This window comes from Leucoraja erinacea, chromosome 35 (genome assembly GCF_028641065.1).
Source record: "Leucoraja erinacea ecotype New England chromosome 35, Leri_hhj_1, whole genome shotgun sequence".
In the NCBI taxonomy this organism is placed as follows: Eukaryota; Metazoa; Chordata; class Chondrichthyes; order Rajiformes; family Rajidae; genus Leucoraja; species Leucoraja erinaceus.
In genome coordinates, this window is record NC_073411.1 from 9,178,182 (window position 1) to 9,191,136 (window position 12,955).

The 12,955-nt window shown below is 48.0% G+C and overlaps 1 protein-coding gene across 3 annotated transcripts in view; it reads right to left on the reverse strand.

Moving 5' to 3' along the window:
• LOC129713301 (probable JmjC domain-containing histone demethylation protein 2C) overlaps positions 1-12,955 on the reverse strand; it is an 81,408-nt gene that overhangs the window by 10,501 nt on the left and 57,952 nt on the right. For all 3 annotated transcript variants that reach the window (XM_055662259.1, XM_055662258.1, XM_055662260.1), the window contains 7 exons: positions 12,405-12,566; positions 9,161-9,256; positions 7,982-8,118; positions 7,466-7,643; positions 5,485-5,672; positions 4,174-4,455; positions 2,780-2,954 (listed from right to left, as the gene is read on the reverse strand). In XM_055662259.1, coding sequence (XP_055518234.1) covers positions 2,780-2,954; positions 4,174-4,455; positions 5,485-5,672; positions 7,466-7,643; positions 7,982-8,118; positions 9,161-9,256; positions 12,405-12,566 — 1,218 coding nt within the window. The remainder of the gene's footprint in view (positions 1-2,779; positions 2,955-4,173; positions 4,456-5,484; positions 5,673-7,465; positions 7,644-7,981; positions 8,119-9,160; positions 9,257-12,404; positions 12,567-12,955) is intronic.

Here is a 12,955-nt window from a genome sequence, read left to right on the forward strand (position 1 = left end):
TCAGATTTCCTAAGTGGGACAGGGGCATTACAGTGCTTGCAGCGCTGGAGACCCGGGTTCGATCCCAACTACGGGTGCTGTCTGTACGGAGTTTGTACGTTTTCCTCGTGACCTGCGTGGGTTTTCTCCAAGATTTTCGATTTCCTCCCACATTCCAAAGACGTACAGGTTTGTAGGTTAATTGGCTTGGGTTTGTACACTTGGTATAAGTGTAAATTGTCCCTAGTGTGTGTGGGCTTGTGTTAACGTGTGGGGATCGCTGGTCAGTGCGGACTCGGAGGGTCGAAACATAGAAACATAGAAATTAGGTGCAGGAGTAGGCCATTCGGCCTTCGAGCCTGCACCGCCATTCAATATGATCATGGCTGATCATCCAACTCAGTATCCCGTACCTGCCTTCTCTCCATACCCCCTGATCCCCTTAGCCACAAGGGCCACATCTAACTCCCTCTTAAATATAGCCAATGAACTGGCCTCAACTACCCTCTGTGGCAGAGAGTTCCAGAGATTCACCACTCACTGTGTGAAAAAAGTTCTTCTCATCTCGGTTTTAAAGGATTTCCCCCTTTATCCTTAAGCTGTGTGACCCCTTGTCCTGGACTTCCCTAACATCGGGAACAATCTTCCTGCATCTAGCCTGTCCAACCCCTTAAGAATTTTGTAAGTTTCTATAAGATCCCCTCTCAATCTCCTAAATTCTAGAGAGTATAAACCAAGTCTATCCAGTCTTTCTTCATAAGACAGTCCTGACATCCCAGGAATCAGTCTGGTGAACCGTCTCTGCACTCCCTCTATGGCAATAATGTCCTTCCTCAGATTTGGAGACCAAAACTGTACGCAATACTCCAGGTGTGGTCTCACCAAGACCCTGTACAACACCCGTTTCTGCGCTGTATCTCCAAAAACTAAATTAAACAAAATGCTGGAGTAACTCAGCGGGACAGGCAGCATCTCTGGATAGAAGGATTGGGCGACGTTTTGGGTTGAGACCCTTCTTCAGACTGAGAGTCAGGGGAGAAAGGAACGAGAGATATAGATGGTGATATGGAGTAAAGAAATGAAAGATATGCAAAAACGTAACCAGGAAAAAGTCGGTTGTTTGCTGTGAGCTAGGTGAAAATGAGTCACACACAACGAAACTCATCAGGATGACAGTGAAACTAGTACAATAACTAGGGTGGGGGAGGGACAAAGAGACACGGGATGCAAGGGTCACTTGAAGTTAGAGAAATCATTAGTCACACTGCTGGTGTGTTAGCTGCCCAAGGGAAATAAGAGGTGCTGTTCCTCCAGTTGCATGTGGCTTCACTCTGACAATGGAGGAGGCCCAGGACAGAAAGGTCAGTGTGGGAATGGGAAGGGGAGTTAAAGGCGTACAGCAACCGGGAGATCAGGTGGACTGAGCGACGGTGTCCAGCGAAACGATCGTTAGGTCTGGCAGAAAATGCTGGGACTGTTTGGCAGCTCGCTTTAGTGGAAAGAGGGAAACATTTTTTTTATGCCAGTGGCTTTTCGTCAGTAATTCCAACATTTTCTGATCGCACTTCACAGTTTCAACATCTGCTGCATTTACCTTTTGCTTTAAAAAAAAAAATTCATTGAGGCCCAGGAGTAAGAAGTAGTCATGAATTTAACAGAGGGTTACAGCTTCAGGGAGTTTGTGTAGATAAGATATCCATGAGTGAGGTGGAGGATGCACATTGAATAATGGATTAAGTGTATCTCTCCGTGACCATGCAATGTATATTGGTGCAGCTTAATTTTCATAGAGATACCACATGGAAACATGTTTAACCCACGTCATCCCATTTTTGCATTGCATTGATCCCGACAGGCTGGAAACAAATTAAGGGCCTGTCCCACTTTCATGACCTAATTCACGCCCTTTTTTACTCTTGGACATTTTTCATCAGGCTAGAAAAAACGCCCCAACCTACTTGATGCCACGAGTAGCACGGCCTGCTACGACCATGCTGCGAGTACAAGTCAGAGGTCGTGAATTAGGTCGTGAAAGTGGGGCTTGCCCTTTAGAGGGGCCGATTAACTCGGTGGCGCAGCGGGTAGAGCTGCTGCCTTACAACATCAGAGACCTGGGTTCAATCCTGACTACGGGTGCTTGTCTGTATGGAGTTTGCACCTTCTCCCCGTGACCTGCGTGGGTTTTCGCCGAGATCTTCAGCTTCCTCCCACACACCAAAGGCGTACAAGTTTGCAGATTAAGTGCCTTGGTATAATAATAAAATAAAACTGTCCCTAGTGTGTGTGTAGGATAGTGCTAATGTGATGGGATCTCTGGTTGACGCAAACTCGGTGGGTCGAAGGGCCTGTTTCAATAGACGATAGACAATAGGTCTATTTGGTCCTTCGAGCCAGCACCGCCATTCAATGCGATCATGGCTGATCATCCCCAATCAGTACCCCATTCCTGCCTTCTCCCCATATCCCCTGACTGCGCTATTTTTAAGAGCCCTATCTAGCTCTCTCTTGAAAGTATCCAGAGAACCTGCCTCCACTCCCCTCTGAGGCAGAGAATTCCACAGACTCACCACTCTCTGTGAGAAAAAGTGTTTCCTCGTTTCAGCACTGTATGTGGAAACTAAAGTAAACTAAACCTACAAAACCTACACCTACGTGCGCGTGGTGGTGCTGTGGGACACGGGAGCACCCGGAGGAAACCAGCGGGAGGAGGTGCAAACTCCACGCAGTGAGCAGCCGAGGTGAGGATCGAACCACTGTACTCGGACGGAACTAAAGTGGAGGGCGACGTTGAGCTACTCACTGGAGCTGTTGGTCTTGAATCCCTCCCAGAACTCCTTGCTCCTGGCTCTGGTGAGCACCGACTGGTCCCGGCAATTGACCAAGCTGACACTCTGCTCGCCCAGGTCCTGCCGCAAGCACTCCGGCCCCCACGAGTTACTGTCTGTCGCCACCAGCACTCCCGACACCAGCACCGGCTTCAGAACGAAAAACACCGCAGTCAGCACACAGCCGGGACGAGGCGATACGATAGTTCTTCATTCATCCCCAGGAGGGGAATCAATCAGCCAACAGTCAGAACAACACAAGATGCACGAAACATGAAATTAAAGCGACAAGCGGAAAGGATTGGGGATGTGCAAAGATTGAGAGGGAGGGGGAGGGGAGAGTCTGTCTACCCCACAACAGAAGGGGAAGGAGTTGTGCAGTTTGATAGCCACAGGGCCACAGGGAAGAAGGATCTCCTGTGGCGTTCTGTGCTGCATCTTGGTGGAACCAGTCTGTTGCTCAAGGTGCTCCTCAGGTTGACCAGTGTGTCATGGAGGGGGTGAGCTGTATTGTCCAGGATGCTCCGCAGTTTGAGGAGCATCCTCCCCTCCAAGACCAACCTCCCGTTAATCCAACTACACCCCCCAGGATGGAGCCAGCCTTCCCGGTGAGCTTCCTGAGGGTCACGACCCTCCCAGCTTTGACGTGACCAGGTTCCTCTCCCTTCCTCAATGCAGGAGGGGATGCGAGGCAGAGGACAATGGTACAATATTGTCACATGTACAGTGAAATTCAGAAGGTAGAAACAAAATGCTGGAGTAACTCAGCGGGACAGGCAGCATCTCTGGAGAGAAGGAATGGAGGCCATTTCACTGGATGTTTTCAAGAGAGAGTTAGATTTAGCTCTTAGGGCTAACAGAATCAATGGATATGGGGAGAAAGCAGGAACGGGGTACTGATTCTGGATGATCAGCCATGATCATATGTAATGGCGGTGCTGGCTCAATGGGCTGAATAGCCTACTCCAGCACCTAGTTTTCTCTGTTTCTATCTATTGTCCAGGTTCCTCCCCACAAGGCTTGGATGCGGAGAGGATGTTTCCACTAGTGGGAGAGTCCAGGACCCAGGGCACGGCCTCAGAATAGGAGGACGTAATGGTAAATGAGATGAGGGAGAATTTCTTTAGCCAGAGGGCGGTGCTTCTGTGGAATTCATTGCCACACACGGTGCTGGGGGTTAAGTCATTGGGTAGTTCTAAAGCAGAGACTGGCAGGTTCATGATTAAGGTGCCAAAGGGAGGTGGCAGGAGAATGGGGTTGAGAGGGAAGGATAGATCGAATAGACTGGATAGCACGCAACAAAAAGCTTTTCACTGTACCTCGGTACACGTGGCAATAAACTACACAGGTTAAATGAGGCATTTCTCACCAGCCCTTTCGCCCAGTATTCCCGGAAGAATCTCCAGTTGTTCTTGTCGGAAGGATCTTGTATCCATGGGAAACAGCCCTTGGCAAGCCAGGAGTAATGAAGTGTGGAGTTGAGTTCTTCACTTTGCATGGGGAAGGGGTTGGATTCTCTCTCCAGAGACGGTCTCTCCAGCTGGCACTCTGGACGCTGCCTCTGTGGCTTGGTGATCGGAATCTTCTTCTCCACAACTGAAGCGATAATGTCGTCCAGGATGCTGGGCATGCTCCGTGATGCCATGCTGCACTGTCGTGTCAGAAAGAGCAACCACATTTTAGAAACTTTTAGAACGAGGATGTTGCCAGGACCATCAAATGTCTGCCTCGCCAACAGTCTGTGTCTGTCCCTTCTTAATTTTGTTGTTTGTTTGTGCGTGTGATTTAAATGTATGTTTTAGTGCAGGAAGATTGTTCCCGATGTTGGGGAAGTCCAGGACAAGGGGTCACAGTTTAAGGATAAAGGGGAAATCCTTCAAAACCGAGATGAGAAGAACTTTTTTCACGCAGAGAGTGGTGAATCTCTGGAACTCTCTGCCACAGAAGGTACTTGAGGCCAGTTCATTGGCTATATTTAAGAGGGAGTTAGATGTGGCCCTTGTGGCTAAAGGGATCGGGGGTATGGAGAGAAGGCAGGTACAGGATACTGAGTTGGATGATCAGCCATGATCATATTGAATAGGCTCGAATGGCCTACTCCTGCACCTATTTTCTATGTTTCCATGTTTTTGGTGGAGGAGTAGAGTTGCTGCCTTACAGCGCCAGAGACCCGGGTTCGATCCTGACTATGGGTGCTGTCTGTGCAGAGTTTGTACGTGTGTGTGTGTGTCCCCCCCCCACCGTGGGTTTACGCCGAGATTTTCGGTTTCCTCCCACACTCCAAAGACGTGCAGGTGTGTAGGTTAGTTGCCTCTGTACGAATGTATATAAATGTAAAATTCTCACTAGTGTGTGTATGGTAGTGTTGGTGTTGTGGGGATCGCTGGTCGGCGCAGACTCGATGGGCGAGGGGGCCTGTTTCCGCGCTGTATCTACAAAGTAAAGACCCGTGCTTACGCTGTTTAGTGTTGTGTAGACCGGAGCAAAAGGTTTCCTCCCCACTCCAAAGACGTGCAGGTGTGTAGGTTAGTTGCCTCTGAACGAATGTATATAAATGTAAAATTCTCACTAGTGTGTGTATGGTAGTGTTGGTGTTGTGGGGATCGCTGGTCGGCGCAGACTCGATGGGCGAGGGGGCCTGTTTCCGCGCTGTATCTACAAAGTAAAGACCCGTGCTTACGCTGTTTAGTGTTGTGTAGACCGGAGCAAAGGCAATGCCAGCATCCGTGGATCCCATGCGCAGTTTTCCCGCCGTGGTGGTCAGCAGGTCACACAGGGTTGAGCCGTGCTCGGTTGTCCTCGATTCCTGGTCCACGGGGCTCCTGGACGATGTACTTCTGGGCCTGTGGCACTGCACATCTTCTGCTTCTGTGGCCAGAGGTGAAGAGGATTCAATCAATTGAGCTCCCAGCAAATATATCCACCCCAGCTCATTCCAGAGCAGAGGTTGCCAACCTTTTGTGTCCCGTTTACCCCTGGCAACTTTAATACCACATAACAATGTTACTTCACTTATTTATGAACAACTAATGATGAATAGATACCGGTATATCATAACCAAACACAGTCAGTCAATGAGAAATAATATGCACAAATCCTGAATCAACAAATTTACCCCCTGGGTTGGTGAAATTTACCCCAGGTTCTAGACATTCCCAAACATTCCCAGATACTCCCAGTCTCACATACTCCCAAGAAAAGAGACATTTGGACAGGTACACGGATAGGAAATATTTAGTGGCATAGTGACTAAATGCAGGCAAGTAGGTCTAGTGTAGATGGGGCATGTGGGTTGGCATGGGCTAGTGGGACTGAAGGGCCTGTTTCCATGCTGCATGATGCCATGACTAATTCATAAGTTACAGGAGCAGCTAATTCTGTCATTCGGTCCATCAAGGTACTAGAACAGCATCTAGCTATTTACTTCTCCCATTTCTTCTCCCCGGAGATGCTGCCTGTCCAGCATTTTGTGTCTGTCCGATTTGAACCAGATCCTTCCTACACATCTAAATAATATTATTAGCTGTGCATCCTTAGAAGAAACACTCACTGTATAAAGGCCTTTGTATAAAGAGTCCTTGCGTGACAGGGGCCAGCCACAGGTCATCTTCCTGTGGTTACCTGGTCTTAAATTAACACACACTGCAGCGGGCTCACCAGGCAGCAAGGCTATTGTTGGTCCTCGTTTTTTTAATGTTCCAAAATCCAGAACTACCACATTTATATCAAATCAGATTAAATGTTTCAGCTTTAAATAGTTCAAACCTGTTTTGTTTTTTTAATTCAACTACCAGACACTCACTCTAGTCACTTCCTCCTACCCTTCCCCATTAGGCAAGGGGTGTTGTCTTTCCGCTGAATGGTTAGCATGCAACAAAAGCTTTTTACTATACCTTGGTAGATGCGACAAAAGGCTAAACATAAAAATGAACTAAATTAAGCTAAACTATGCTAGACTAGACTAAACTAGGTCTGTCTGAAGAAGGGTCTTGACCCGAAACGTCGCCCATTCCTTCTCTCCAGAGATGCTGCCTGTCCTGCTGAGTAACTCCAGCATTTTGTGTCTACCTTCGATTTAAACCAGCAACTGCAGTTCTTTCCTACACACTGGATCATATATAGTTTGTGGGCCAGCACCACATGAGATTGCAACCCAACATTCACACTGCCAGGTGACATCCACACGCGACACACTGGTGGTCAGCATGGAAACAGGCCCTTCAGCCCAACTTGCCCACACCGGCCAACATGTCCCAGCTACACCAGTCCCGCCAGCCTGCGTTTGGCCCATATCCCTCCAAACCTGTCCTATCCATGTACCCGTCTAAATGTTTATTAAACGTTACGATAGTCCCAGCCTCAACTACCTCCTCTGGCAGCTTGTTCCATACACCCACCACCCTTTGTGTGAAAAAGTTACCCCACAGATTCCTATTCAATCTTTTCCCCTTCACCTTAAACCTATGTTCACTGGTCCTCGATTCCCCAACTCTGGGCAAGGGAGTCTGTGCGTTTATCCGATCTATTCCTGTCATGATTTTATACACCTCTATAAGATCATCCCTTATCCTCCGGCGCTCCAAGGAATAGAGTCCCAGCCTGCTCAACCTCTCCCTGTAGTTCAGGCCCTTGAGTCTTGGTTGTTCCTTCTGTTTCCTCACCGTTTGCTTCTTCCTTTGCCTTGCGTGTGGCCAGCTCTGCCAACCAGTGCAGGGGTGACTGGGAACAGGAGTGGTTGATGTTGGACCCTTGGCTGTGCTCAGATGTTGATCTCGTCGCGGCAGGCTTCTCTCCAGATGTCACCGAGTTTGCCCCTTCCACTTTGGCCTCGGTCTGTAACTGCGAATAAGGAGCGCAGAACAAAATGTTAGCGGTCTGTGCAAAAACGTAATGGCCAATGTCAGAAAAACAACTGTGTGTGTACACGTGTGTGTGCACATGTGTGCGTTCGCATGCGCATGTGTGCGCGCGCGCGTGTGTGTGCGCGCGCGCGCGTGTGTGCATTCGCATGCGCGAGTGTGTGTGCATGTGCGTGTGTATATATATATATATTACAGATTACATATGTTACATATTCTGTTGTGTCGCTGCAAGTGAGAATGCCACTGTTCTGTTTGGGACACATGACGATAAAACACTCGACTCTTTTGAATTATCGGTTTGAAGTCAGCAGCTACCTTCACACTCTTGTTCACCACAGCTGCCGCAGCTGCTTTGAGAGCCCGGTTCTTATCTCCGTCGACACAAGTGCAATTTGATTTGATGCCCAGTCTCTTCTTGCCTCTGTGCATCTTTTCACACAGGCTGACCAGTGCTGGGGGACAAAATAGAAGCAAAGAAAGGTCAGTCGAGGCATCTCTCACTTCATGAAGGTGCGAGCCCTTTAACCATATAACCATATAACAATTACAGCACGGAAACAGGCCATCTCGGCCCTACAAGTCCATGCCGAGCAAATTTTTTTTTCCCCTTAGTCCCACCTGCCTGCACTCGTACCATAACCCTCCATTCCCTTCTCATCCATATGCCTATCCAATTTATTTTTAAATGATACCAATGAACCTGCCTCCACCACTTCCACTGGGAGCTCATTCCACACCGCCACCACTCTCTGCGTAAAGAAGTTCCCCCTCATATTACCCCTAAACTTCTGCACCTTAATTCTGAAGTCATGTCCTCTTGTTTGAATCTTCCCTATTCTCAAAGGGAAAAGCTTGTCCACATCAACTCTGTCTATCCCTCTCATCATTTTAAAGACCTCTATCAGGTCCCCCCTTAACCTTCTGCGCTCCAGAGAATAAAGACCTAACTTATTCAACCTATCTCTGTAACTTTCTCGAGTTTTTTTTTAGTTCAGTTCAGAGTTACAGCGTGCAAACCGGCCCTTTGCCCGACCGAGTCCGCGCCGACCAACAATCACCCGTGCACTAGTTCCATCCTACACACCGGGGGCAATTTACAGAAGCCAATTAACCTACAAACCTGCACGTCTTCGGAGTGTGGGAGGAAACCTGAGTACCCGGAGAAAACCCACGCAGTCACGGGGAGAAAATACAAACTCCGTACAGACGGCACCAGTCCCGCTGAATTACTCCAGCATTTTGTGTCTACCACCAGTATTTTCTGAGCCTTCCCGATTAGGTCCCAGCGTTTGGCAGGTATCCGTGCTTCTGTGAATTCCCTGAGAGTTTGTGGGTGACGTTTTGGGTCGAGACCCTCCTTCAGTCTGAAGAAGGGTCTCGAACCAAAGTCACCCATTCCTTCTCTTCAGAGATGCTGCCTGTCCCGCTGAGTTACTCCAGCATTTTGCGTCTACCATAGTTTAGCTTAGTTTAGTTTAGTTCTTCAGCTCTTACCGGTGTTAGGAACCAGCTGTGTTGGCTGCAGGCTCTTCACGTCATGGTTGTGTCCCTTAGCACATTTCAGCCAGGTTGTGAAATCTTCACCCCTCTCTGAAAGGAAATAGTAATCACGTCAGAAATCTGGCAAACATGGAGGACATCCTGTTGCAGGTCAGCCGACAGAACAATATTTTCTCAGACAGTTCCCCCAAAACCTTCGTGCCTGTATCGTTAATGACATCATGTTGTCACTTCATGCTCAGGCAGGGTGACAGGTTTGTGGACGGTTACTGTCTTAAAATCATGTTACACTAAGTCAAGCCAACAGTGTGTTATTATCATATGTCCCCGACAGAATAATGAAATTCTTAATTGCTGCAGCACAACAGAATATGTAAGTATAGTACTCTGTGAACAATATAATAAACAAGAGATAAGGTTCAGTGTGCGTATATAGACACGTAACTATATATGTGTAAACGTCACCCATTCCTTCTCTCTGGACATGCTGTCTGTCCCGCTGAGTTACTCCAGCATTTTGTGTCTGCCTTCGATTTAAACCAGCATCTGCAGTTCTTTCCTACACATCCTAACTATATACACATATATATCAGGGGAAAAAGCAGGAACGGGGTACTTATTTTGGATGATCAACCATGATCACACTGAATAGAGGTGCTGGCTCAAAGGGACTAATGGCCTACTTTGGCACCTATTTACAATGTTTTATATATGTACACACACACATATGCACATACATACATACATGTATATAATACACACACACACAAAATCAAACAAACAATAACTGTACAAAAAGACAAAACCCATGTCTATGTAGTTCGGAGCTTATTTGGAGGTTGTAGTGTTTAATGGGTGTAGGGAAGAAGCTGTTCCTGAACCTGGACGTTACAGTTCCTTCTTCCCAGGGGTGAGATGAGTGTGTGGCCAAGGTGGAGGACAGGTCACTCTGATACCCATCGTCCGGCATCTGCCAGGGGTTTGGTGCCAACTGAATGGAACCATCTTACCGCACCCAGTGAGCAGTGCTGAACTACTATCGAGCTATCTTTGATCAGACTTTATTGGCTTTATCTTGCACTAAGCGTTATTCCCTTATCATGTATCAGCACGCTGTGAATGGCTCGATTGTACTCATGTATTGCGTGCAACAAAAGCGTTTCACGCTGCCTCCGCACAAGTGACGATAAACTGAACTGCACTGAAGATAAAATTTGGAAATTTAAAACCTTTTCATTATTTGCTCACGAGCCGTGGCCAGCATTTAATGGTCATCCCTAATGGCCCATTAAGAATCGATCACGTTATGGCGGGTCACTTAGGCCTGGAGCAGATACCAGCTGTGGATTTACTTCCATGAAGGACATCAATGATTAATGCAGCAATTCATTCATTCAGCCCTCTTTGTGTGTTCAGCGGTGCGTGCTGTTTCCACAACACAGCGGTGGTGAAGCGTTCACCAGCTCCAGGCTTTTCAAAGCCACCACCCCAGGGGTAACCCAGGACAAGGGGAAGCTCAAAGCTGGTTCAATCAGACGGAAAATAGAACATATTGTCAAAGCAGCAACAGAGAGGGCGGTGGGGGGCGGTGGATATATCAAAGGCTCATAGGTGTCGAAAAATGCCACCTCAGCCTGTGCCCAGAACACTGTATAACCAAAGAACTGCAGATGCTGGTTTATACCAAAGATAGACACAGAGTGCAGGAGTAACTCAGCGGGTCAAGCAGCATCTCTGGAGAAAAAGTATATAGGTGATGTTTCGGGTCGGGTTGCCTTTTAGATTTTGGTTTGAGTGTGGATACCGACCCTTCAGCTCACCAAGTCCGTGCCGACCAGCGGTCACCCCGTACACTAGCATTGTCCTATTTAACAATTTATAATTATTACCAAAGCCAATTGTCCTACAGACCTGCACGCCTTTGGAGTGTGGGAGGAAACCAGAGCACCCGGAGAAAACCCACGGCAGCAAAGTCCGATCAGGGAGATTCCGAGGGTCATAAAAGAGGTAGATAGTAGTTCGGCACTGCTCTCTGCTTGCGGTAGGATGATTCAGTTGCCTGATAACAGCTGGGAAGAAACTATCCCTGAGTCTGGAGGTGTGCGTTTTCACACTCCTATATCTTTTGCCAGATGGGAGAGGGGAGAAGAGGGAGTGACCGGGGTGCGACTGGTCCTTGATTATTGCTGAGGCAGCATGTGGAGTAACACTGCAGGAGGCCCAGCTTTGTCAATCAGACCTTTCATTCCTGTTTAATTACCCTTGGATAAGAGATCTGCATTTTCATAGTGCCTCTCACACTACGATGTCTCAAGTGCTTGGTAGTTTATGTTTTATGTGTTAGTATTATGTTTGATGTCTGGTCATTGTTATAATGTAGGAAACACAGTCAGCAATCTAGATCGACATGGACAAGTTGGGCCGAAGGGCCTGGGTCCGTGCAGTATGATTCCATGACCAACAGCAAAGAGATAATATGATTAGATAATACTTTTTAGTGATGCTAGGAAAACCAAAGAGCTCCTTTACTTGAATTCAGCAACTTGACATGGGGTCACTTAGAGGCACCCGATAGACCAGTTGAGACCTCAGGTTAGTGAAAGGTGCCAATTGCTATTATGCAGCAATACTGCAGTGGAGTGTTATATGCGAGGGATCAGCAGACTGAAACACAAAGCCGTCACCTCCTGACTTCAGTGATGCGTGTGTCAGCATTGAGTCATGGCCAGTCAGTGTATATCATAATGCTGCCCACTGCTCCCCCATTACGACACACACACACACACGTGTGTACTCACACACTCACGCGGGCACACAAACCCACGCAAGCACACACACACACACACGCAATCACACACACAAGCGCGTATTCACATACAAACACGGGCACACACACACACGGAGCGAGTGTGCAACTACACGTGCACACACACACACACACACGCAATCACGCACACAAGCGTGTATTCACATACAAACACGGGCACACACACACGGAGCGAGTGTGCAACTACACATGCACACACACACCAACACGCGAGCTCACACATGCGAGCGCACACACGCACACAAACTCTCGTGCGCACACACCCACACAAACACACGTGCGCACACGCACACACGAGCACGCACAAACTCACGTGTGCGCACGCACAAACTCACATCCTCGCACACACACACACACACGAGCGCGCGCGCACACACACACGCTGACACACACAGACAAACACTGAGTTACCTTTCTCGTTCCTTGTGCATTTTTTCTGCTTCATGCTGTAACACTCCATGCAGACAAAGAACCCGCACCACAGGCAGACCCAGTGCAGGTTGAAGACCACAGAATGACAACAGTCACACCTCTCTTCCTTCTCTCCGTTTGCTGCCTTGCAAGCAATGGCCCCTGTTGATTGAAAACAAAAAAGTTGGACATACCAACAACCATTTCTAACGGTGTCTCCGTTGTTAGTGCACCACTTGAGTCACTTCCAGCAGCTGATTGCAGAACCGATCAGTGGCACTGTGGGAGATGTTTAACCATAGCAACCCAGAGGAGAAACAATACTGGTAAATACAGGGAGAGAGTCAATGATAGTTATCCAGCTACCACTGATGCTGGGCCAGCTGTTATCTATTGTGTATATTAAGTGACAGCTAAGTATGTGTAGGAAGGAACTGCAATTTCTGGTTTAAACCGCAGACAGACAAATAGCTGGAGTAAATCAGCGGGTCAGGCGGCATCCCTGGAGAGAGGGAATGGGTGACGTTTCAGGTCGAGACCCTTCTGCAGAC